The following is a 27454-nucleotide window of genomic DNA, read 5'->3' on the forward strand; positions in this document are numbered from 1 at the left end:
AGTTCTGCATTTAGTAATCTGAACTTGGTTTTAAAAATAAATATAAATCCATCCTACCCTCAGGACCACAAAGAGCATGCAGTGATTTGACAGTGTTGCTTATAAAAAGGAGTCAATTTATGCCCCCTTCTCTTACCCACATACACAAAATGTTACCAAAATAGCTGGAAACTGAAAATGGCGATGGGGAGTGTTGAACTTCATGGAGCTCATGTTACCGGTACATTTTTAAGCTTTATGTTTAGAAACTCAACTACAGAAAAATGCAAATGAATCATGACACTTTTCCATACTATTAATGGGAAAAAGTACTTTTGTCTTCTTCTTTTCTCAAATTGTAGATCCTTAAGTTCAGCCTGACTTTGTTCATAAAAGTCTGCTATAATTCTTCATCTTTTTTTGAAATGGTTGCCAAAGAAAGTAAAAAACACCTCTGGTTCCTCTAAATATTTAATGAAACATCACTCTCATACTGAAAGCAAAAGAATGCTAGATTCCAAACACACTACATTAAATAAAGATGTTCTTTTCTTTTTAAGGAACTTAACCTTGAATTAAAAACATGCCACCAAGTTATTTAGATATGAAAAGAAAGGGAAGGTTGGAACAGCCTAAACATTACTTCGCTGGTAAGGTTTCTAATTTGCTTCCAATAATTGTGCAATAACTATTCAGTACAGTGAATCTGAAAGTCACAAAAACTTAAAAAGAACTGGTGTTGAACAAAAGTGCTGACAGTCTAATTTAATCTTCTTTTTTCCAGCAGCAGCCAGGAGGATCTTCTGGGAAGCACAGGGGGGTTGGAGATGATAGCCCCTCCTGTTGCTTGGCTCCAACATCTTCCCATGTCCATCAGCATGTAAACGGCGTTTTCGTGCACTCTGGTTTCCGTCAGAAGCGCCAGAAATAGTTTAGTCCTGCTGGCCACATGACCCAGAAAGCTGTCTGTGGACAAATGCCGGATCCCTTGGCCTGAAAGCGAGATGAGCGCCACAACCCCATAGTTGCCTTTGACTGAACTTAACCGTCCAGGGATCCTTTACCTCCCCCCCCTATTATTACCTATGAACATTTACCTATAATAACCAATACAGGTTAAGTCACTTCTCTGTTACTGGGCCAAAATTCTGGAACATACAGGAAGACTGTATGCCTGTAAGATTGGAGTACACACTTACACATGCCTGGCTGATGTGATGGAGTAACACAAAGAGAAATTGGGAAGAAATGATACTCCATTTCCTGTTAAAGCATGTTTGCATTCCCTGGTAGCAACTAAAGTGTGCTTACTAAGAAAATAGAAACTGGACAGAACTACATCAATGAAACAACAGTTGAACAAATGAGGAGACATGCAGTACAAAGTAAACCACACTATATTCAGTGAGACTTACTCCAAGATAATAGAACTGCAGCCTTCATATGACAATGCAAAAGCTCAACTACTAGTATTGGAAAGCAAGGGGAATAGATCGACAACACTTTATTTGCAACCCAAGATACAAATATTTTTTACTTGGTCAACACTTCATAAACAGCGAGAACACATTAGGGTGGCCAGATGAAAAAGAGGCCAGCGCTCTTGCACCTTTAAAGGTTGTGTAGGAGAGGAAACTGAATTGGGTGTCATTTGTCCCTTTCCCCATCTGGTCACCCAACTGCAAGGGCAGTCTTTGAGAAGTGTGCAATATCTGACGAAGTGTGCATGCACACGAAAGCTCATACCAAAATAAAAACTTAGTTGGTCTTTAAGGTGCTACTGAAGGAATTTTTTTATTTTGAGAAACCATTTCTACTTCTATTTCCACTTTGTTTCCAAATGTTGGGGGGTGGGGGGAGCTGCGAGAAAGGATGGGGGCCCAAAGGAAGTTATAGAAGAACCAGTCCACACAACCATCTTGCAGTTACTTCAGCGTGCTAAAGTCAGTTAGCTTCACTATGTGTTAATTATAGAACGCAGGCGCATAAACCAACCTTAGATTCAAAAGGCTTACCCTGACATATGGAGCAGCCTCTTTCGGCTAACACATGTGCACACCTGGGAACTACAGTCCCACCCACTAAAACCACCTTCTGCATTAGGGGCAGAAGAGCTGGCTAGCTTTTTATTTATCTATTTTGGGGTCAGAGCTTATGGGTCTGAAGGGACACCCACTCTCTGTACTCTGAACAGTTGGTGGAGGGGGGGTGGAGGGGGGTGGGGTAGGGGTAGCACTTTGTTTCATATGGTGGCATGGGAACCAACTCCTAGGGGCCGAGGTTCCTCTCCCCCCCCAATAAAATATTTGAGGGGGCTGTGACCCCCCCCCCAAAGTTGATGCATTGCCATTCAAACGGGGCATGTGTGTGTGCTGCTTCTTGTGATTATGTGGGACAGGGCTTACCTGGGTCACCCCCAATATTTTATTCAAGCTGCCCCCCCATGGGGTTGGGCAGTGTTTTGAGGTATAATCAGGGTGGTCTATATGCGGTTCCCAGCTAGTTACCTGTTCAGCCCCACCAGGAATGTTTAGCTTCTCCAAGGTTTGGCGGCCTCCTCCAGACCTCACCCTGGGAGGAAGTGCTTTGGGAAGGAGGGTGATGTGGTGGAACCTGGTTCTCTGGGCGGCTTGTGCCCTTGAAATACATTCTGGGGTGGACGGGGGTAGGTGAATCAACGTTTCAGACGCCATTGCTCCGCTTCCCTCTCCTGCGTTATTGCACTGACGGGGGTTGGTCTAGATGACCCTCAGGGGACCCTCCCATCTCTTCAAATCCCACGATTCCTCCCCTCGTGCCCAGAGCAGGCTTCCTTCCCTCCTTTTTTAAAACCAGGTCGTGCCTGCTCCTTTACCTTCCCCGCGCGGCCTCGCTCCCTCCGGGGAAACCTCGACGCCGCCGGAGAGGCTGGAGCCGCAGAGCAGCCAAACCCGCCCCGTCAGCGCCCTGCGTTCCCATGGAGACCGACTCTCCTCTTCGAGTCCCGCCCTCCGCGCTTCCTATTGGGCAGCCGCAAGATTCCATCCTGTCCAGAGGGAGAGAGCGAGACATCCGCCTTCCCCAGCCGCTCGTGGGCCAAAGCTTCCCCGTGAGGCGCTCAGCTTCCCCGGGACTTGTAGTTCAGCCTTCAGGCTCCTTCAGCGCGCCGACGTCAGCAGAGAACCACAATTCCCAGCAGCCACCTCGGCGCCACTGGAACGGCCAATCCCTGCTAGTACACCTCACCGGTTCTGCGCTTGTTGTTTTGAAACTTCCAGGATGGGTTTGTAAGTGGGCAGACGAGGGTCCCCCTAATGCAGATACCTCTGCCCTAAAGGGTCCGGGGGAGGGGAGTGTCCCATGACCAGCCCAGAGCCTGGAGAGCAACTTCTCCCTCCCTTTGCACTTTAATTTTTTTCTTTGCAGGGGTGGGTTGTTGCGTGTCAGAAGGGCCCCTTTGCCTCAAGGCAGTGCAGGATGCGGCCTCTGCCCCCAAGAGGCTGGTGCACAGCAGCGAGGACAGTGGCCGGGAGCTGGCATCGGTTGTTGAAAGGTGGAGGCGTAACTGGGCAAAGCTCGTGGACTGGCAGCTGCCAGCAGGCTCGCTGGTTTGCCGCCAGTCCTTGTCGTTGCAGCCAGCCCGAAGCGAGCAAGCGGAAGGGCAACAAGCCTCTCAAAGAGTGGACTCTGGTTGTCGGCCCCTATGGCCTCCTGAAGGCACGGCTCCCTTGCCACGTCTCTGTGCGCCCTTTGGACCCACACAAGTACCCCGATGCAGACAGAGTGTTTGTGACGGTGCGTGGGGCGACTGCTGCCCCCGTGCACGGTGCAGATTTGGATAGTTTGCATGTGAAGTATGATGAGGTGCTAAAGGAGATTACGATCATCTCGGAAGACATGGACGGCGCAGCCTCTGTGGATGTGAGGACCCCCATAAAATTTGGTATGTGCAGCAACTGGTCAAAAAGAGGCTCTGCTGTGACATTTAACTGAAGTGTCCCATGCTCTGTGGTGAGCGGTTAGGATGGCCGTTTTTTCAGCTGTGAATTTCAGTTTGGCATGACATAGTAGATAATGTGGCCCATTCAAGTTGCTACTTCCCAGATTTTGCAGATACACCTCTTTGTTGTTGTTTAGTCGTTTAGTCGTGTCCGACTCTTCGTGACCCCATGGACCATAGCACGCCAGGCACTCCTGTCTTGCACTGCCTCCCGCAGTTTGGTCAAACTCATGTTCGTAGCTTCGAGAACACTGTCCAACCATCTTGTCCTCTGTCGTCCCCTTCTCCTAGTGCCCTCAATCTTTCCCAACATCAGGGTCTTTTCCAAGGATTCTTCTCTTCTCATGAGGTGGCCAAAGTATTGGAGCCTCAGCTTCACGATCCGTCCTTCCAGGGAGCACTCAGGGCTGATTTCCTTAAGAATGGATAGGTTTGATCTTCTTGCAGTCCATGGGACTCTCAAGAGTCTCCTCCAGCACCATAATTCAAAAGCATCAATTCTTCGGCGATCAGCCTTCTTTATGGTCCAACTCTCACTTCCATACATCACTACTGGGAAAACCATAGCTTTAACTATACGGACCTTTGTCGGCAAGGTGATGTCTCTGCTTTTTAAGATGCTGTCTAGGTTTGTCATTGCTTTTCTCCCAAGAAGCAATGAAGATACACCTCTAAGAGACCCAATGTGTTGAAGTGCTGCTATTGACAGGAGTCATAATGTTCACTACTGCATTTCAAAAGCTTCTGCTGCAAGGCCAGAGTTCAGGCAGATGCCTTGGCCAAATTCGGAACACTGTCTAAATCCCAGCTGTTTAGTCAGCTCAACTGTTCTCTTGCCTGCTAAACCCAGAAAGCAACATTTCCTTCCTTTGACAGTTATTATGGTCTGTTGGACTTGGATTGGGAAAACTTGCATTCCAATCCTGCCATTCACAAAGCTCAACACGTAACCCTGGGCCAGCCACAGTCTTTATTAGTCTCACAGGGTTATTGGAAATACAATAATTAGATAAGCTCCATATATGATGTCCTTGGAGCAGGCATCCCCAGACTTCGGCCCTCCAGATGTTTTGGACAACAATTCCCATCTTCCCCGACCACTGGTCCTGTTAGCTAGGGATCATGGGAGTTGTAGGCCAAAACATCTGGAGGGCCGCAGTTTGGGGATGCCTGCCTTGGAGAAAGAGTAGTGTACACATGTCATTACAATAATCATAACTGCTAATAATTTGGCTCACTAACCTGGGTATATTTTAAATATATTCCTTGTCCTTTCTACACATCACTGTAATATGTATTTTTTCTTAACACTTCAGATGCTGACATGTGGCATTAATTGTTTGGGGGACTCAGGACATGCTTTGAAAGTGGGGTGCTTCTTTTTTCACTCTGTTACATTGTTTTACTGAAGGAAATCAGAATTTTAGATTGCTTTGCATTGCATTTGTTTCTATTTATCGCCACTATTTAAAATTGATTTTAGACTTGGATATCAAGACATCAGGGAATGGCTGTGTGAAGACTGAGAAAATTGAATGTAACAGCTGCAGAATAGAGACAGAAAAGGGAACGAGCATCTTGCGGTCAATAAAGGTACCAGTATAGATACAAGAGTACAAGAGTTGTGTTTTCTATCCTCTTGGAGAAACTTTTTTGCAAGTCTTTTCCTGGGACCTCACAACTGCATAACAAGCAGAAATTCAGAGCTGGAACTCTTTCAGCCATGCAGCTATAATTGTGGGACCTGCAAGAATTAATTGAAGTATCATTTTCCATAATAACAGCCAAGAGATGCAGGTGAAATCCTAGTTAGGGCCCATCATAACTATCTTCAAAAAAATAAGAAACTGAACTCTTTTAACATGTGTATACAATTCTGTTTCAGAGTCATAAAATTGACATTCAAGCTAAAGGAGGGAAAGTTATCTGCCTGGGAACTCTTCAAGGAAATGCTGATATTCATGTGTCACAAGAAAGTGTAAGCATTTTTTAAATGTTTGGACTACAATTATTTGGGTCACCTATGAAATACATTGAAGAATTAGATTACAGAAATAACATTGTGGGCTTTTAAAATCTTCGTGAGAATATGTCTCTTCACTTTTTCTGTGACTATTGTAGGTTTTTTTTTCAGACAGAGGCTCTGTGTCTTTGGCAGCTGTGTGACAGGCAAAACTTCAGCAAGTACAGTGCTCCTTTCATTGCCTCTCTGGGCTGGGAAAACTGCACCTGCTTGCATTGAAGTTAAAGTTATAGAGCCTACGTTGGATAGACCAGGGTGTGGAGTGGAAAACCTATTTGTAGAAACTAGCAATGCCTTTTATCAAGCAAATATTATTACATTTAGCATCAAGGCCAACCCTACCATGAGGCAGAATGAGGCAGCTACCTCAGGTGGCAGATGCTGAGGGGTGTGGAGTGGACAGAACTGTGTGTGCTCTTCACGTCCTTCTCTGCACCCCTTAAGATACCCTGCTGTCTTCAGATGCCATGGTGGAATTCCGTCACATTGCCAGTGTTGAACTAAGGCCCCATCTGTGCCATACACTTAAAGCAGTATCACACTGCTGTAAATGGTAATGACTTTCCCTTCAAAATCCTGGAAATTTTAGCTTAAGGGTGCAGAAAGTTGTAAGGAGACCCTTATTCTCCTCACAGAACTGAAGTCCTCAGAGTCATTTAACAATTATATCCCAGTCGTAGGCAAGCTATTCTCAGAATGTTGGGCTATAATTTTTTAATGGGCACATTATGCCGATCCCCGCAGCGGACACCCTGCAAGACTGTGCAACCTCAGTGCACTGGATCAGGAACAGAAACTTCACGAAGAGTAACTTAAACTCTAGTTGCTTTATTATGTACAGCAGAGCAAAAAAGCAAAGCAATGTATTTACAGCTCTCTCACCAGTAACAATCTTCAGACTCACTTCAACAATTCTAACCTCATCTCAATAACATACTGCTTATCAGGGAAATCAGCAACCAATCACAACCTGTTGCTAGGTCTTTGAAGTTGCTGAGCAGTCTTCTGACTTCAGTCATGTAGACCATCCAATTAGGCAGCCTGCCAGCTCTACAATTGCTTCTGCAAAGCTGCCTTATCTTTTAACACATTAACACTGAGATGGCATTCAATGGATATTAATGCCCCCTAATTATCCCAAGGCAACAGTATTGTAAACACAACTGAAATTCATGTCATCTGTGGAAATGCAGGTGAGGTATTGGAACTTGAGTTAGTACCGGGTATTTTCCAGAAGTGGAGAAGGAACTGGCAAGCCACTCCAGTATCCCTGCCAAGAAAACTCCATGGACAAAGACAACAGGCATAATGACAGGCATAATGACAGGAGTGCCTGGCGTGCTATGGTCCATGGGGTCACGAAGAGTCGGACACGACTAAACGACTAAACAACAACAATTTTCCAGAAGATGGCGCCTTTGGCTTGTTTGCTTTGTTATTGGGAAGTGTTATTGTTCTTGGAGATGTGTATAATGTGACCCTGACTTGAGCAGCACCGAGGGGTAAATAAATATCTCATAGGTAGACAGCAGAGAATTTTCCCATCCATTCAAGGCCTGCAAGAAAAGAGCGATATCTTGAGTGTGCTTAGTTTATTGCTGGAATTGCTTGCAGGAATAATAATTCCAGCTAGTGCCTTGGAAATAATTTAAAGTGAATTTGTAAGAGCATAGAGATTATTTGCGACCTCCTTTGGCTTGCTTCAGCCAAGATGAATTGATCAGAGAGACTAAGGCTGCAATCCTAACTGCATTTACAGGGGAGTAAGCCCTCTTGAATCCATAGGCCTGGCTATAAGACTTTTGCTTCATCTTACTTTGTTTAGAATACAGTGGAACCTCTACTTACAACCATAATCCGTTCCGGAGGTCCGGTCATAACTAGAAACGTACATAAGCAGAGGCACACTTTTCCATAGAAAGTAATGGAAAAGTTAATTGATCCATTCTAGATGATGAAAAACACCCCCTAAAACAGCAATTTAACACGGATTTTACTGTCTAACGAGACCATAGATCCATAAAATGAAGGCAATACTGTAATCAATGTAGTGTACTATAAAATAAATAAGACAGTATTGTAGATGAAAAAAATCCACTGTACACTGGATGAAGAACTCACTGTTGTGTTAACATTCAGATGTTTTAAAAGACAGCCGGGAGTTGTATTTCAGGATATGTAATAATCTCTGATAAAACAAGAAAGTACAATAAGTGGGGTTATCATGGTAGCCATAAGAATCTTAATGGATAGTATAGGAAAATGCACACTTCCAGTTCTGGCTGGGAGATACTAAAGTAGGGTTGCCATATTTCAGGAAGTGGAAATCAGGAAACAAAAGTAAATGGCATGAAAAATTTCACATATCAAACTGGAAATGTCTAGAAAATAAGAATTGGACATGATCTGTAGATAATTGCAAGCTGAAACATTGACCCTGCTAGGGAATCATATTGAAATGCTATACATTTATGCTCAGAACTAAGCCCCAATGAGTTCCTTTACTCCCAGGTAACTGCATACTGCAGAAGCCTTCCCCAATATGGTGCCCCCCAGATATTTTGAAGTACAATTCCCATCAACTCTTACTTTGGCTAAACTGGCTGGAGCTGGTGGAGTCGTGGTCCCAGGATGGAGATGTCTGGTGTATCAGATTGCTACCTTTTGAACTCAGTGCGACTTAATTTTAGTAAACTTGCTGAAGTTGTATAGATATATTTTAGTATACAAAGCAGTTTTAGCAGTGTTTGTAGTGCAATGTCATAGAATCATAGAATTGTTGAATTGGAAGGGACCCCAAGGCTCATCTAGTCCAACCCCCTGCAATGCAGGAGGTTGGCTGCGTCAGGTCTTGGGTCCAAACAGATATTCAGAGCTGATTTGCCTGCCCCCACTAGTCGCTTCTGCTGCTGCCAGTGACATCATGTCAGCACTTACCAGGCTCTGTGAGTGGCGCTAGACCAATCCTCCTCAACCTGGTGCCCTCGAGTCAAGACACTTCGGACTACAATGCCCATCATCCCAAGTCAAGCATGAGCAATGGCTGGGGATTATGGGTGTTGTGGTAAAGAACATCTGAAGGGAACCGGATTGGGGAAGGCTCAGCTTGACAGGGGGCCGTTGCCAAACATTTGACCCCATTTAGGCTCGTTTACCCTGCCTCACCAGTGATATATTCATACATGAGGAAATGTACAATACAATGACAATGTAGCTAACAGTGCCTCAATATTGTAGGAGGAAAGAGGAATTGCATTTTGCGTGTACACTTCATTGAGTGTATTCTCACTCTTTGTTTACAGACCTGATTTGTATGCTAGTGATTAACTTCACATGTTCTTTTGAAGATTTTTTTATCCAGATGAGAAACATAGAATTTATAATATTATATATATATATATATAATAAGATGCAGTAATAATTTATCTTGCAGTGACCATATAATGTTCTGTGGTGTGTGTGTCTCTGTGTGTAAACCCTACATATAAACCAGCAAAATCACAGCTGTAGAATTAAGCATCAAAACTGACATGTATAACACTTGTCTTCCAAGCACAATAGCAGAGCAGCCAATGTTTTGGAGGAAGAAGTTTGGCTTGCTTTCTCGAAGAGCCATTTCTGTTAGCAATCAGCCTGCATTTTATCTGCCATGTGGGCTTTTATGACAATTTTGTTCCATCGACTACACTCATCATCATATAGCTAGGGGCTCTGTCAGCATTTCCAGTGTAAACCAAGACCGTCAGAGGTTTATAGCTGTGCATTATAATTCCCCTGGCAATGAAACTGGACACTTTCTACTTCAGTCACTAGGGCAAATGCTTAAAACAGAGAGAGAGAGAGAGAGAGAGAGAGAGAGAGATTGGGATGAACATTTAAAAACCTGCAGATTAATTTAAATGCTTTGTTTTTTATTTTAACAACAAGCAGCAACTGTTTCCTAGGGCTGCCTCTCTCCACAGAGAGGCTAGCCCAGGCTTCCTCAACCTCGGCCCTCCAGATGTTTTTGGCCTACAACTCCCATGATCCCTAGCTAGCAGGATTAGTGGTAAGGGATGATGGGAATTGTAGTCTCAAAACATCTGGAGAGCTGAGGTTGAGGAAGCCTGGGCTAGCCTAAAATCCCACTGGCCTTGCAGATGTGGCCCCCCACCCAATTCCCCTTATCACATCGTACCTACTGGTGTGTGTACCCAACTGACCAAGTGATGGAACCCTTAAACTGCCTTGTGGACAGACAGTCATTGCATGATTTTTCAGTGCTGATGTCTGAACACAATTATCTGGTGTGCGTACACATAAGCATGCTGACATGGGGTCAAACTGATACCCGAGTCTTGCTTAGCAGTGGTTGAAAGTAAGAGATACTGTGTTCCACAGAGAGGTGTGATGCCTTGCTGAGCATCTGGTGGAGAGTCTTCTTTGTTTCGGAGGAATTGTCAGCAGCTTGATTACATCATACAATTCTTCATTTTATAAGGCTGTGATAGATAGTGCTGAAATGCTAGAGCAGATTTTAAGCCAAATTAATACACAGCTTTAAATCAGATAGGCATGCTGGGTCACAAGATTGCATATGAGACAGGGCTGAACCAGAAAATTAAAAGCATCTGAATGTTTTATTGCAGCATAAGTCAAACTGAGCTTAGTAGAACACAGTTAAATTTGATAAGGTATTAGTATCTATTATATTCTTCGTGTTTACAATAGTTCCAGTGAGACTGTAGAAACTGTTCATTTGGTAAAACATCTTTAGACTTTTATTATTGTGGCTCTATCTCTGGCTGCCTGCTGTATCCTTCTTCGTCTCTTTAAAAATGAAGAATTTACCAGCTGATTCCATCCACATCTGTCTTGAGCAGGCACCCCCAAACTGCGGCCCTCCAGATGTTTGGGCCTACAACTCCCATGATCCCTTGCTAACAGGACCAGTGGTCAGGGATGATGGGAATTGTAGTCCAAAACATCTGGAGGGGCGAAGTTTGGGGATGCCTGGTCTTGAGCCACCATTTGAACCTGCTGGGAGACTGGTGTTAATCTACTGGCCCTCTTCTCCACTATTGGCAGCCTTCTACAGGGCATCAGTTTTAGGGAAACCCTAACATCACAAATGAGTGGGAGGGCTGAAATCATGTGGTCATGATTCCAGATATTCTGTAGATGTTATTCTTCCTTTGCTTTTCCAGCCTTATTACACTTTTGCAACAATCAGGCATAATATAGGTCTTCTTGTCAGGCACACTGACAAAACTCTACTGTGGCCAGAGCCGAATCAAATCCAGATGGTGTGCCCAAGCGCATCCAACAGCCTCGCAGAATGATACTTTTGCCAGGGGTTCCTGGGATAAGCCAATGCCAGACCATTTCTTGAATATAGCCCTTGTTCTCCAGCACAAGCAAACAAGCTAGGCAGAATACCAACCATGTTAGGAGGGCAGTCCAGGGTAGAGCCTGGACATAGACTGCCAAGCAGGAAGACCAAAGACCTAAGCCAACAGCTCCAGTGTTGAGGCTATTGAATTTTTGTTGTGAATTGTGCTGATTTCCCAAGAGCTTGCTAGTTTATTCCAGCTGCAGCCAATGAGGCAACTGGGGCTGAGCCATTAGTTCAGGCTTCCTCAACCTCGGCCCTCCAGATGTTTTGAGGCGACAATTCCCATCACCCCTGACCACTGGTCCTGCTAGCTAGGGATCATGGGAGTTGTAGGCCAAAAACATCTGGAGGGCCGAGGTTGAGGAAGCCTGCGTTAGTTTTTCCTCCATTTTAGCAGCAGTTTCAATGCAAGCAGCTTGTTGCTGCAGGAGCAGCAAAGCCCCTTTCTGTACAGTTTGCAAGCACCCAACAACCAGGTGGCTTTTGGACTCTTGGGAAGTGCTGTACCATGGACTGACAGGTAAGTGAGGCAACTCACCTGTCAGTCACATGACAGCATAGTGATGCTAGGTGGTTGGCAGGTGGGCTACCCCATCCACCTGTTGAAACTGGGCCACAGGAGAATCTGGCCTACTGGGCCAAAAAGAATCCCCACCACTACGCTAGAGACAGAAATCCACACATCTGGGCCTAGATGGTGACACCGGGCTTTAGCTATCATTAAAGCTGTCGTTCCAGTCCAATGCTCTGCTGCAGGCAATGAGTTTTTCACTTTTTGTGACCAACTGTCACATGAATGTGGCAGACTCTTAAAAAAAAAGTAGATGTTGCTTTACCTGCTTACTTGCAGTGCCATATATCTTTTAGCTTCTTATTCTCCTTTGTATACGTCCACAGGGGTGGCCAACTCCCAAGAGACTGCCAGAGTTAAAAACTGGCAGTGATCTACCCCCTTTTGGGGGGTTCAGGTCAAAGTGTTGAGCTTTTTTTCAGGGAGGAGGAGTAGGGGCCGTTTTTTAGGGTTTAGGTCAAAGTTTTTGAGTGGTTTTTTTTAGGGAGGAGAAAAGCGCCATTTTGATGTTGAGCTTTTTTTAAGGGGAGCCATAGTTGTTGAGCTTCTTTGGGGGAGCCAGTGATCTACCAGTGATCTACTACAGACGTCCAGTGATCTACCGGTAGATCACAATCTACCTGTTGGATGTGCCTGGTATACGTTATCCATGCCCATAACCACAAATCTGGCCATTTGTCCCACCATCAAGGGAGTACTTCAACCTCTAATGCTAATTCAGTATTACGAAACTTCATGGGTGTTCATTTTCCAAATCAATGCACCTGTTTTCCGGTGCATAACTTCTAGCTGCAAGCTTTGTCTTTCTTTGTTGACAACGTGAAGAGGAGCATAGGTATCAACTGTGGTAGCCAATTAAGTTTTACGCAAAGTAGACCCATTGAAATTAGTGAACATAATGAAGTTAGAGCCATTAATTTTACTGAATCTACCCTGAGTAAAATTTAGTTGACTACCATCCCAGGTTTCCACATGGACAAACCACATGGGGCTGGTGCAGAGAGTCAATCCTCTCCCAAGAGATTGGGAGCCAGAGACAGAATCTCATGCTGTCTTCACCCTTCCGCTCAGCTTAGGTACAACTTCACTGCTCAGTCATTGGCACTGACATTATCAGGCATTTGCTTGTATATTGTATATTTAATGTTTCTTTGTCACCACTTTCTGATCTTCTGTGGCGGGAAAGTGACTGGATAACCTTCTTTCCTCCCTCTGCTTCAGTTTGCTGCTTGAACAATAATTTCAACCTTTTAGAGTTAATATCTTCTATGGGCATCTCCAGACAATCTATCTATTGAGCATTCATGCTGATTTGCTTGTACAAAACTTACATCGTTAGATAATATCCCATCTTTATTGAACAGTTATTTTGATTTGTTTGTGGGGCAGTTATACGACAATGAGCATTCACCCTGCATTTCCTGATTTGCTTGTGGGGTGTTTTTACGTCCTCTTGTTAGCCATTTATTCTAAACTTTTCAATGCATTTCCCCTTCACTTTCCAACCTGCAAAAAGTCCAGTTCTTTTTTTAAAGTGGATTTGTGACAGAGTGCTTTAATTTTATAGCTACATTTACAGTATGGGCCTGAATCCTACCTGCAAAATAAAACCAGTTGGAGACATCCTATACCATCCTTGGATGAATATGCATCCCCACCTCCTGTTTATTCTGAAGATTCTAGCTAGCAGATATCTGGAGCTCTATGAACATGTGTATCTGAAAGTTGTTGCTTAATGTATTAAGATGTTTGTCTGTTTCCTGGCTGTAATGCTGTTGTATTAATTTATTCATTTCCCCCCTTTTACAGAGTGTGAATATAGAAAAGCTCCAAGGGTCATCTATTCACATTTCTACCGAAAATGGTTTATTAAAAGCCAAATATCTTTATGCAGAATCTTCATTGCTCTCTTCAACAGCTGGTGACATTCTGCTGGGGAATGTTCATGGTAAGGTAGCAAATTGGTCTTCAATTAGAGCTACATTTTGTTTAGCAAATGCCTTTTTAAATATTTGTGATAGAAGGTCATTAATTTCACATTTGAGTTCTTTGAGGACTCTTGAGTAGATGCCAGCTAAATGTCATGATATGTCAGTTTTTATTTTGTCAATAAGACCTGGAACTTTGTGTCTTGCCACCACTATCTGCCTCACTTCCTCAGACTCCCTTCCTGCAAAAGTTAGTTCAGGCACCAGGATCTGCCCTTTATCTTCCACTATGAAGACAAACACACATACAAATTCACCTTCTGTGCCATTGCTTTATCCTCCTTTTCCACACCTCGGATTCCCTTATCATCCAAGGGCCCAACTGCTTCCCTAGCAGATGTCCTGCTACAACTGTAGTTAAATAAATTCTTGTTGTTGGTTTTAGTATTTTTAGCAAATAGAAGGTCGGTGGTTCGAATCCCCGCAATGGGGTGAGCTCCCGTTGCTTGGTCCCAGCTCCTGCCAACTTAGCAGTTCGAAAGCACGTCAAAGTGCAAGTAGATAAATAGGTACCGCTACAGCGGGAAGGTAAACAGCGTTTCCATGCGCTGCTCTGGTTTGCCAGAAGCGGCTTTGTCATGCTGGCAACATGACCTGGAAGCTGTACGCCGGCTCCCTCGGCCAATAAAGCGAGATGAGCACCACAACCCCAGAGTTGGTCACGATTGGACCTAATGGTCAGGGGTCCCTTTACCTTTACCTTACTGTCTGCTTGCATTTATTTTGACAAAGTTTGTGTTCATTTTGTTTGGACAAGACTTCCTTTTTTAAAAGGAGGCCTTCTTGTCTGTAATAGCTTCTTTGACTCTGCTTGTTAACCACACTGGCATCTTCTTGGCCAGGGTGGTACCATTTCTGATCTGTGATATACACCCAGTGGAACTCCCAGCTAAGTGGATATAGGATTGCAGCCATACCTAATTCCAGGCACGGCAGATTAATAAACCATACTCAAAACTATAAACTATTCCACTCACAGTCACTATTAGCAAGCTACAGCTTTCTGGCTAAATGATTAAAATATTCTATAGATAAAGTGGTATCATAAGGGAAAGTGATACCCTATGGCTACACCAACAATAGGTGGAAAACACAATACTTGTAGCTAGAGGAATTCCACTGGCATAACAACGTTTTCTTCATAAAGAGGATCTGTTCCTTTGTTACTGAATGCTGCTTCAGTGTGGCCATTCTAGCAATGACAGGCAATGGAAATATGTGGGCTAGGAAAATGTCATGCTTCTTTCCTGTGCCAGTGTTGCCCTTCCTGGGGCCATGTTTGGGAAGGAACTTGGAGCTCTCCCTCATGAACTGGATCTTAATCTTTGCAGAAATCAGTGGGGTTGGTGTCTCTTGATATAAATTGGTGTCACGACGACTTGTGTTTGTGCTGAATTGTTGGAAACATTTCTCTGGGTGTTTGGGCTGGCATGGTGCACTCCAACCAAGGCACTGCCAATTCCATTCTTGGTCAAGAGCATTCTATGTGTTGGTCCAGTGGTTCTCATCTGTCCTTGGGCAGATGACTAATCAGTGTATCCTTCATGTTGCTTAGGCTGGCGGTCAGAGTGTGGGTGTGCAGTTCCTCTAGTCATAATTTACCACTCCTGGTGTGCAGACTTTCCATGTGCTTGAGGTAGAAGCTTATACTGAATCTGAAAACTACCCATCTTTATAAGGCCACAGAAGTTCAGCACTATGGCACCAAGCTGTCAACTCCCAACAAGTGTGCACCTTGCTTCAAATGCCATTAGTCCTTTTCTCCCCCACCCACCCCAGTCCCTAGATGTATGCCTCTCTTTGTTTTTTCATAGTGAACTGGCTGCTAACTTAAACTCCTGGCTGTCATCCCAGCCTTCAGAACAGAGCCAGACTGACTGGGCACACACAGTCTTGAATAAATAAATACAACTTGATTTTAAAAATTATGGAAGTATGAACTATATTTAGCTGCCATGTAGTACGCTGATGTAAATTTGCCAGGGTCCAATTCGAAACTCCTAACTAATAGGCTCTTAATTTGTTCACAAAGGCCTATTATGGATGTTTTAGTTTGTGCTTGTGTTTTGTGTGTTTTAGGCTATTTTCACAACAGTTCCTATAAAAATAGGTTGCGTTTATCTTCCAGGGTGCAGTAAAAAGGCAAATAGAGTTGTATCCAGTTTAAACAAGATAACTTTAACATTGCTTCATGCTTATTTTCAGAATGCTGTTAATGAAATGTTATTGGGACGTTCTGTTATTTTGAACAAGTGTTCTTTCTATAAAAAGTTTTAGAGTCATCAGAAATGAAACAGACTTCTTACAGTACAATCCTATACATGCCTAATCAGAAGTAAGTCCTGTTGAAGTAGTCATATACACCTCACTGAGAATACAATACACTAAATGGAGTAGGACTTAATTCAGAGTTAATGTGCCAAGGAATGCACTGTGAATGTGTTTATTATACTGTATTCATATTTTATGGGAAATTAAAACGCTGTAGAAAAAGCAAATAGAAAATGAATGAGTTTTGCAGTGAGTGGTGATTCCTTCCAGATGCTGTCATGGGGCCTCTAATGGGCCACCCTAAAACTTTATGGAAGTATCAAGCAGTTTAGGCATTGGGGGGGGGTAGGATAGGTATCTGGTAGCCACAGACCCATCTACATAGAACTGGGGTTGGGGAGGAACAACACCAACAAGCTCAGAGTCCTCTCTCTGTGCAGTGCTTGCAACATAAATGGAAGGAACCCTAAGTATTTTCAGATGTCTCTATTTTTGCTCATTAGTAGATATCTGTGGCTTCTCACATCATGGCTAAAAGCAAGATGGATTATTGAGCTTGTATCTTGGAGCCTTCCTCTGTATTTAATCTTACATCTGATGATGATCCTAACTCAGAAACTCAAAGAATACAGTGGTACCTTGGAAATCGAACGGAATCCGTTCGACTTCCAATATGTTCAGAAACCAAGGCATGGCATCTGATTGGCTGCAGGAAGCTCCTGCAGCCAATCAGAAGCCACAGAACCTGCATCAGACATTTGGCTTCCAAAGAATGTTTGCAAACCGGAAGACTCACTTCTGCGTTTGTGGCGTTTGGGAGCCAAAACGTTTGACTTGCAAGGTGTTCCTGATTCAAGGTACAACTGTATAGCACAACAGAAACCTAGTCATCAGGATCTGGAACCAACATTGTCTCAGCCTGATCCTGAAACTTAGACTTGTATCTTACTATGTACAGATAAACAAAATGTGGACTTTATAAAAATGGTTTCAGTTTTCATAAAGAGCAAAAATGAAGAAAGATTGAATTGCTTTTATCAATGATGCATTGCCCAACCTCTGTAACTCCTGGATGTCAGCACTAGTTCAGAATAAACAATTTGGCTAGAATTTGACTTTTTCCTCTCCCCAGAATATCTCGATTTGAGGGTTGGTTAGCATAAAAATTATAGGCTTCATTAAGCACTGGTATTGGTGGAACAATTATATGACCACACAATTCTTGCAGAAGAAGCCCATCTTTCCAAAGCAGCATATTGAACTTGCTTCAGATAATGTGATTTGCAAGAACTTTGTTGATCTTAAAATGTTTCTCATTCTTTATGGGTATCTTTAGAAAGTCCATAAACCAAATGAGGTGGTAAATCTTACTTGAGAAGATCTGAAAAAAATATTTTCAAAACAATGTGGTTTTTGAAAGTGGAGAACAGAATACATGCCATTCTAAAAGAGTGTCAGCAAATGGTTTGGCTTTGGGAATGAGCTGTAGGCGTCAGCCTGAGATGAGCTTGGGAGATGTGCTGGGGAATTGGAGCTGAAGAGCAAGCCAGGAATCAGAGAAGAGCAATGATCAGAAACCAAAATCAAGTAGCCAGGAGTCAGAGCTGTAGGGTGAAGCCAGAAGTCAGGCCCAAAACGTAAGAGAGGAAAGAGGAACAAGTGAGTAGGCAGGCCCAAGGAGCGAGAATCAAGAGTCTGAATCAAAAGGTAACTGGAGGGCACACAGTAATGCTTCACTGCCCTGGAGGCTAGGACCCGAATCAACGGATTCAAGTCTCAAGAAAGGAGATCCCAACTAAACACCAGGCAGAACTTTTCTGACAGTAAGAGCTGTTCGACAGTGGAACAGACTCCCACAGGAGGTGGATGGACTCTCCTTCCTCAGAGGTTCTTAAGCAGAAGTTGAATGGCCATCTGTCATGTATGATCTGGTTTAGATTCCTGCCTGCAATACAAGGGTTGGACTAGATGACCCTTGAGGTCCCTTCCAACTCTACAATTCTATTATTCTGTGATTCTATGAAACGAGAAGTACTTCCTGTCTGGTAGATTCCATTGGCCAGCCAGGATGGGCAGGGCCAGACTTGAGGGTACTTGCTTCCTAGGCAGAAGCTGTAACCTGTAGTTCTGTGGCCGCTTAAATGAATCCGAAGGTCCTCTTATCTGAGCTCCTGACAGGGGCACAGTCTGCTTTTGGATTTGAGACCTACATATAGGATGGGATCAGAAACTGAACTAATGTTCAGAAGAAACTGAAATGTTACATCCTACTCAAAACAGTTCTGTGAAAAAACTGTCCATGAAGAGACGGTCAGGTCTACTTAGTAGATGAAAGGTCCTGAATACAGAGCATCTCCATACAAGTGTCAATATATGCATCTGTGCATAGACCCTCCATGTGAACATACGTGTCATGGCCCTAGCCTCAAGTAGGACTAGAGCATGGACTGGGATGGATAAGTCCCAGGGAGTGGACCTTGTGGCAAGGACTTCAGAGCTGTTGGGTAAAGGCCTTGACACCTGTACAGGATCTAATCACCTGGCTTCCTGAGACAGCCCCCACCCTGCGAGATATAATTCCCTCTCCCCAAAGAGTGACTGTCGTTATCCCCAAGGACCTCATAAACTGTGCGCCAGCCTGGCCACAACTTGACTACAGATGGCTGGACTTAGCAGAGGAGTGAAGGAGTATGAAACTCTAGGCCTCTAAAGCTTTCCACATGAGACAGCCTGGCATAGATAGCCAGGCATAGCCGATGGGATATCCTCCATATGTTGCCATATTACACCTCCCATTGTCCATTATCATTGGCCATGATGGTTGAGGCTGATGGGAGTTGGAGTCCAATAACATTTGGAAGGCACCAAGTTTGCTACTCCAGAGGGGTTAGTTGGGCACCAGACCTTATTGGAGGAGGTTGCAAACTTAGGGGTGGTTGGTATCCTGGCACTCCAATCCCACCAGCTACTCTACCTGGTTGATTCAGGATTTTCATTCTTTTCCATACCTAAGGTTGTTTGCACCTCCCTGGGCAGGACACCATATTTGAATGCTTGTGATCCCAAGGTTGCACAATGTCACGCAAAAACACACACACACCCCAAGCAGCTTCCAAGTGGGGAGTGTTAAGCCATAGGACAGAGTAAGAAACACGTGGCAAGACCTTTCAAAATACTCTAGGAGGGCTCAAAACGTCACTGCTAGACCTTCAAAGTACAGGGCGACAAGAAGCCTTGAAATATTAAATGCATCACATCTTGCACGTCTCTGGAAGCAGAGGGGGGTTGCGTCTTAAATTATAAAACCTAGTTGGAGGCTGGGATAGATCACAGTGTAATAACATAGCAAGAAAGTTTCGCAATAAGGAAGAACACAGGTGGGATCATAAATCAAGGAAGTAGAAGTGGTATTGGAAGCCAGATCAACATAGTAAGGTCATTGGTGCAATCAGGAATCCTGGAAGAGTAGAGCACTTCATTTTCTGCCTATAATAGGTAGATTTCTGGTAAGAGCTTTTCCATGCTTCCTCCCTTTTGTTTGCAAGAAATCTCTGCAAACCAGAAGACAGGAGGAGATGGACTCTCTACTGAATGTACATAACCCTATCTCCTGTTTCCCAGAATCCCTTTATGTCCCAGAGCAGCTGTCAGACACCACTTTGTACCATGAAAGCAGAATACAGATTCGGTCAGCTCAGTGATGCAAATCCATTAGCTCTGCTCCTGGTAAGACAAGATTCCGGACAGAGTCGCAGATGAGCTAGTTTCATGCCAAGCAAAGGCAGCTTTCAGTTCCGCTGGTTTTAATTGTTTGCTATTTTGAAGCATGAAATCTTGCCAGGATGATTAAAACCGATGATTTATAGCCATCTCACCAGATATCTGACGCTGGTAACATCCAGCATTTACTTGGCATACATACCGGTAAGCATTGCAATGAATTAATAAGAGTCATGTGGTCACCAAAAGCAGTCAAGGCTCAAGGGCACAGCTGTGACTTATCTGGTTGATTCCAGGCTGCAGATCTGGGCCTGATCTCCCATTGCTTCATTCTAGGTGCCATAGTTTCAGTTTAGGCTATTTGACTTGGTCGCAGTCGAGTTTTCTATATCATGCAGAGCTCCTTACTACAGTGGCATCTTGGATATATTGTGGGCAAGGATGCCCAGACTCATTCTCCATTTCTCTCTATTACTAGCCAAGCGTATCAGAACAAATTCTACCCAGGATCTGCCAAGGAAATTGCGGAATTGCAATTAATCTTCAGATGGAAAGTTAAGCAAAATGCAGTTCTGCAGAATAACATGAAGGGACACAGATTGAGGTGGGGGGAGTGGGAAAATGTTACCAACTCTGCATGTTCACCATCTGGAAAATATTTTCCATTATTTGCTGAGAGATGTATTTCTTACAACTTGCTAGTAATCTGTTGTGTACACTGTTTGGGACTATCCATAAAATATGTTGATATCAAAAGGGAAAGGGTGGTATTGAAGTCATTCTAATCACTATTCCACCCCCCCCCCCATGTAAAACAATTGGGTGGGTGTGGCTGGGTTGGTCCAAAATGAAATAGTTATCAGCTCTGGATATGTTTGATGGGAACTTACAGCCATGAAGCTTTTTATAAATGTCTTATTTTGGGGGACAGTATTGTTTGCTCATTTTTTTCATATAAACCACCTCTGTAAAATGTTAAGAAAGACAGACTACAGATGGCATTAATTTCTGCTTTGGGTGTGTCAGCACATTGCAAATAAGAGGCGATTTATAGTTAGCAGGGCTGGCCCAAGACATTTTAGCACCTGAGGAAAAATGGTGCCTCCCTTACCGCCATGGGAAAAGGAGTGAGTGAAGATTTGCAACAGCAACAAGGGGCAATAAAGATCTGCTGCCTCTGTGTATCCTATCACCTGAGGGGGTTGCCTCGCCTCACCTCATGGATGGGCTGGCCCTGATAATTGGCCTCAGGCCCACTCAACATCTTGCTACTTCACTGTGTGAATTAAAACCATTGTACACCAAGCTTCAAACTACTGTTTTAATTTTCTTGCAGGAGATACAACCCTTCAAACAAAAACAGGAAACATCACAGTAGGTAAGTTGAAGGGTGTGTGTGTGTGTGTGTATGTTTGTTTGTTTGTTTGTTTTTACCTGTGCAGATGTCAAGTGTGGGCAGCTTTTCAGCCCCTGGGCAACTTTTAATTGTGTAGCTGCTGAATTATTACTGTATTATTATTTCATAAATGACATCAGGTATGGAGCAGGTAAAAACCCAGCTCAGCCAAAAGCATGTTTGCAGACATTGTTAATCAGGGAAGCCTAAAAAGCTCCTTCAAACCTCTTCTTCTGAAGAGCCTTCCTCCACTCACCGAGGCCCACTGAAATGAATGGTGAGATATTTTAAGTTCCTAGATTTCAGCATGACTGACTCCTGCTGTGTTGTGTCTGTTAACTCTTAACACTGTGGTCTGAAACTCTTTTGGAACAGTAGTGAACTTATATATATTGTCTTAGCGGGGGAATAAGATACAGCATAAATTAAAAGTTTAAGAACATCTCATAAAAGGAGATGTTCTTAAATGAATACATGCTTGTCTTGGGATGTAGTGACCATATATGCATCTAGAGAATGTAATCGATAGGAAGACAAAGCATTGCAACTCAGAGTCAAAAAATGAAAGACGATCCTTGTGTAATATACATTCCAGACATCTGGTGTGTAACAAGACACTTGACGATAATTCTATCCAGATTGTTTAACCTCATGCAGGCAATAATTTCCATTCAGTTGGGCTATCAAAATGAATTTGTAATACTTTTTCCAGCCTTGATGGCATGTATTTCATTCAGCATCAATGTGTGCTATTTTTACCCAGGAACCTTGAATTTGTGCTTTGCATCCTGGCCACCAACAAAATGTATACGATGCCCCTGGCAAGATTTGCCTTAAATTTAGACTCAATAATTTATAAAACCTGCAAGGTAATCCCACTGGAATGAATAAAGTCTTGGGAGGATGAAAATCCGGAATTTTCCTTATTTTAATGATCATTAAAATGGGGTGGGGGGTGGGGTTTGTCTCTGATTACTCCAGAAGTTGGCTGTAGAATGTACTGATTGACTGGGGGTTATGACATCACAATAAAGTAAGTTAGACCCATTAAAACTTAGTTGACTACTATCTTGAAGACCCAATATTGGTTGAAGGTAGGTGGAAGCTGGACTTGCTTGGGGGTGGGGTGCGGGGAAGAATCCCACCCACCCAGTGTAGTCATTTTTAAAAAGCATGTATGAAGACGTTGTTTTTTGTGGTGCTTCATGCTTGTGTCTGCTACTTGTATTTATTGAGATCCATACGATGTCTCATCACTCCCTTAGCAGAGAGATTATCTCTTCACTCGTAGGAGGTGCACAATTGTGCCGTATCTTCTTTGGGCACACAACTGTATATAGGCATTTAAAAAGAGGAAGGCAGTAAAGGAGTTTCCCAGGAACAACGCTTTCCCCTGGGCCCTTCTGTACAACTTTTCACTCGCCACTCAAAAAAGCCACCGAAGCAATAACATTTGATGCTGGGGCATTTTCTCCTCAAGAAAGCTGCTCTTTTACTTCAACTCCTATATCAGCTTTGATTGTGAATATCAGAAATCAGATTGGGGAAATGGGTTCTTGGAAGAGGTAGAAAACTTCCCACTCCCTTATAAAACATTCTGCTTTAAAGACCAAACACAATTTCTTGTAACATTTTCATGGCAAAAATGGCGTATCTGGGGGGGAAAATTGATAGTCAGGACTGTATATTCCCTCCTGAGATGCAAAACATTACAAATTTTCATAAAGCATTTCATTCTGTGCTGACTTCATGGCTGTGGTTTATATTCTGTTCTTGTATCAGTTTCCCAGACTTAGTGAGATTCATATGGCTCACTGCTCTGTAGAATATTTGCCAAGCTTCAAATAATGTGATCCAGAAGGACGCTCACGTCAGATTGGCTCTCCCCCCCCCCACATACTTTCAGCAACTTTCCTCTGTTTGTGAACCCCAAACTGTGTTTCAAAATCTCCAGGGTTTTTTTGTTTTTTTGTTTTAAGCAGATCTGTGTGGTTGTTGGGTGTCCTGGCAGTGACTGAAAACAAAATGGAAAACTTTGGCACAAAAATAATGCTAAGAAGAAAGCCCAAAGTGTGTTTTGTGTTTCTAATTTATGATTTATGGATCCTGCTGCCTTTAAAAAAAATCTTCTGGGTGATGAATATGCAAACCTGTGAGTGAGCAATTAGCGGTGAATAGTAAGATAGCCAAATTTGCTGCTGACACAATTTTTTTCAGGACAAGAACAAGAAAAAGATTGCAAGAAGCTCTAAAAGCATCACTCCAAACTTGGTGAATGGGCATTAAATGTGATTCAGTGTAAGCAAGTGTAAAGTAATGCATGTTGGGGCAAAACCCTGAACTTCACTTATGTGCTAATTGGATCTGAACTGGTGGTGGAGCCTGGGGAAGCTCAGTCGGCGTGAGACTCTTAATCTCAGCCCCCTCATTGGGCAAAAGATTCATGCATTGCAGGGGGTTGGACTAGATGACGGGGGTGGCCCTTCCAACTTTACAATTCTATGAAATAAAAAAGGAATTCGAATGAATTCACACGGACAGAAACAGGGTCCAATCGTGTGGGTCAGGACAAAAGGCCTGGGCAAAAAGATAAAGTCTTTATAAGATACCTGATGCAGCTGATGAATGCCATTTATTGTAGAGGGAAGGGCATCCCATAATAGAGGAGTGATAGCAGGAAATGCATTTTATGGTCACTGCTCTATAACAGTATAAGTAGAATTTCTGCAGATGTTCTTAGTGATCTTACAGGCGGTAGAGAGAGGGGTAGGCAAAATGCAACTCCTTGGAGGAAGATCTGGATCCCAATGTAAGTCAGAAATAAAACAGAGAGAGAGTTGGGACCTTCTCATTAGCATACTCTAGCCTAGCTGCAATTTCCAGCATGGCTCACTTCCTTGAGACTCTTTTGTAACCCTGCTCTTGCCCACAGGTAGAAGTGATGGGCCACATGGGGTGGGGGCGGCAAGAGTTATCGGAAACACGAAACTGTTATAGCCCAGTTCTCAAGAGTAGCAACAGCTTTTCAAATTCCTAGAGCCTGGAACTCATCTCTTTATCACCTCACAGTGTGATTCAGTAAGTCCCAGTGCTGTTTCTGACCACTAATGTGCCCGGTTACCAGCATTATTGTCCCCGCCCCCTGGCCAACATCTAAATCAGATCAACAGCTGTGGCTGTTAAAACAGAAAAACAAAAACCTTACTCTCATCAAAGGTTTGCAAGATCATGCTGAGAAACTCTGGTCATATTGAACTGATTTGCTACACTTGATTTCCTCTTAATTTGGCGACTGCTGCATCTGATGGGTCTCACCAGTGCAAATAGGGAAGCAGGAAGAAACAGATAAACTGGAATCCTTCTATTTATGATTGGGAAGAGAGTCCTCTTTCTCATTATTCTGAGGGCCAAACTCGCCGTCTTTAGTTCATACATTGGTCTCTCTCCTTAGCATATCAAACCAAATAGCTCTTGATCAGAGAACCCTAAGATTCCTTACCAACTTAAATTTAATTCATTGTAAAGGCTGCTGTGATTAAAAATCCAAAAACAACCGCTGCAAGTGGTCTGCAGATTATTTCCCCCTTTTCTCCATAAACCTCAGCTTCCTTTGTTACATCTTAGAAAGCTGAACAAAAATGGGCTTTGCATCAGTTGTGTGTTTAGCCCCAGAAATCTGTCTTTCATAAACTGAAGCAAAACTATCAAAACTGTTCCTTCCACTTCATCTTCTGTGCTCGTCAAAACCAAGTTTGTCGAAATATCTCGGGAGCACCACATTGTTTATCACAGCCATCTGTACCTTTTAGTTTTGCTCTCTGCCTTCCCCTTCTACTGTCAACCTAGAGGGCCGCCTTAAAAACGCTTGAACTGAAGCTAGTCTCATTTTATTCACAATCAATGCAATGCAGCGAAGCTTAGTTGCAAGTTAGACCCATGGAAAGGAATGGAACCAGAAAAGGGTGATTCCAGTGGGAATTGACTAACCTTTTGGCTAGATTGTGCCCAGTGTCCTCTATTTGCACCTACAGTTTCAAGGTTGACATGCAAACATAGTATATATCCCCTCCGACATGGGAGCAGGTGCTGAAGCTGAGGCCGCCGTTCCAGAGCTCTTCTTTTGGACAAAAGGCACTTAAATCCTACCCAGCTCTTCAACAGGAAAGAAGAGGGCCATTCCTCTTTGGGGGTCAAAATAATGTTAGATCTTTCTTTTTTACAAAACAAACAGCTCCATGTGTACAGCCCTAACTGTTGGATTGGAGAGGGGAACAATGCCTGCACTCCCCATGTAGCAGAGCAATCCTGAGGCTTTGCAGAGGTGTGGAGTTGTAATTGCATCCCTAGCCCAGACGTGGAAGGGGGAGAGAGAGAGATAGAAGATTGGGCCTGATCCTTGGGTCATCTTTAGGCTTCTGTAGCAGTTGGGCATGGATTAAGGCTTCTGTTTGCTGGCACCAGCAGCGAGAGCAGCTTGGAATCTAGCTGATCCCAGGCCGGCTCAGAGTGCCCTGTTTCTGGGCCTTTTGTTAGGCTCCACTGGTGGGGATATGGCTGGCAAGCTCCACACCTGCATGTTCAACAGGTGGATAATAGGAGGCTTGTGCCAGTAATGTGATATAAGCATCACTGTGGCAGCTGGTGAGAGGCTGCTGCCCACATAAGGCAGGTTTGGATTGCAGTGTAGCTAAAACGGTGGATGTGAAACTTCCACATGCGTTGTCCCAGGACTCGGTTGATAGCATCTTTGATCTTTCACATACTGTATATTGGATCCTCTGTGCCCACAATGAATCTCTGGGACAGGACAAGGAAAGGAAACCAAGAAAGCATATTTCCCGTCCCTCTTTCGTTCCAGGTTCTCTGATAGCACCTGCAAGAAGCTGCACATCCCAAATGCTGACTTTATAAATGCATTCTAATTTAAATTCCTGTTCTGGAAATGTAATTGGCCAGCTTTAGGAAACGCTCCCGACAGCATTCCAGATGGGAAACGCCCTATTAATCTGAAGACTGGGAACGCAGTCATTTTCTGACTTAATTCATCATTTATCATGGCCTGAGGGTATTTCAAAGTTTTGCACAGCAACAGCCACCTTCAGTAATCTGGCTACTCCATTTAAGCTACAGATGCTGACTAAAAAAAAACCCCAACCCCAAATCCCGTTGTTTTTTTCAGCCGATGAACCAGAGTGGCTGTGTTCCAGTCTCTCTCTTTCTCTCACAGGCTGACGTATCAAAACTCCTTTTGGGCTGGGTGGGACAAGGCCACGTATGAAGCTGTCTTCTCATCATAGGTTGTTTACCATTTTTCAAAGCCAAAAAGATGCTGTCACTTTTTCAAATGACCCGATCTGGCAGCTCTGCTTTTCTTCTCAGGAAGATATTGTGTTCCCTTATTTCGTTCACATTCCTTGCCATATTATCCAACTGGGTTGTCATGTACCCCTGGAGCTGAAAGCACATGAAATTGTGTGAGCAACTTCCAGTTAGCATCAGTTAAGAACAGAGTGCCTTTCTGAATGGTGCAGCTTGCATTCAAGGCTGCAGTTCTTCATGGAACCCCTGACACTTTTATACGATCTTTTGACCCTGAGAGCTGAGCACACCCCAAGAGTAAACTATGACATCAAAGGGAATTCTAATATATCAAAAGGGAATTAGCATACATATTGAATAGATGTGAAGAGATGTGAATTGACACAGACCTTCCTAAACTGTACACTAACAATAGGCTAAGTTTCATAGAATTGTAGAGTTGGAAGGGACCCCAAGGGGCATCTAGTTCAAACTCTTGCAATGCAGGAATCTCACCTAAAGCATCTATGACAGATGACCATCCAACCTCTGCTTAAAACCCTCCAAGGAAGGAGAGTCCACTACTCCAAGGAAGTCTCTTCCACTGTTGAACAGCTCTTACTTTCAGAAAGTTATTCCTGATGTTTGGTCGGAATCTCTTGTAACTTGAACCCGAAAGAGCTTACAATGAATAAGCAAGTTAAAACTAATTATCTGAGCTCGCGGTTCCAAAGCATGCCTGAAAACACATGGAAGAACTAGGATGCAGTAAAACTGGACAGGGAAACGAGAGTGACGAGTGTTGGCTGAAGGGGTAAAAGGTGGTAAAACAAGGAGGCTTGGGCCACTTGCTTT

At 43.6% G+C, this 27454-nt stretch overlaps 2 protein-coding genes across 4 annotated transcripts in view; one reads left to right on the forward strand and one right to left on the reverse strand.

Annotated features, from left to right (window-relative positions):
- The window catches only part of CCDC146 (coiled-coil domain containing 146), a 69843-nt gene extending 66899 nt beyond the window's left edge, over positions 1 to 2944 (reverse strand). For both annotated transcript variants that reach the window (XM_035126590.3, XM_088652122.1), the window contains exon 1: positions 2834 to 2944. The gene's annotated coding sequence lies outside the window, so the exon portion shown is untranslated. The remainder of the gene's footprint in view (positions 1 to 2833) is intronic.
- Positions 2945 to 3155: 211 nt separating this feature from the next.
- FAM185A (family with sequence similarity 185 member A) overlaps positions 3156 to 27454 on the forward strand; it is a 51081-nt gene continuing 26782 nt past the window's right edge. For both annotated transcript variants that reach the window (XM_088652135.1, XM_035126783.3), the window contains exons 1-5: positions 3156 to 3901; positions 5442 to 5551; positions 5844 to 5936; positions 13736 to 13874; positions 21242 to 21283. In XM_088652135.1, coding sequence (XP_088508261.1) covers positions 3436 to 3901; positions 5442 to 5551; positions 5844 to 5936; positions 13736 to 13874; positions 21242 to 21283 — 850 coding nt within the window. In that variant the 5' untranslated portion in view covers positions 3156 to 3435. The remainder of the gene's footprint in view (positions 3902 to 5441; positions 5552 to 5843; positions 5937 to 13735; positions 13875 to 21241; positions 21284 to 27454) is intronic.

The sequence above is a fragment of the Zootoca vivipara genome, chromosome 9 (genome assembly GCF_965207765.1).
Source record: "Zootoca vivipara chromosome 9, rZooViv2.hap1.1, whole genome shotgun sequence".
NCBI lineage: Eukaryota > Metazoa > Chordata > Lepidosauria > Squamata > Lacertidae > Zootoca > Zootoca vivipara.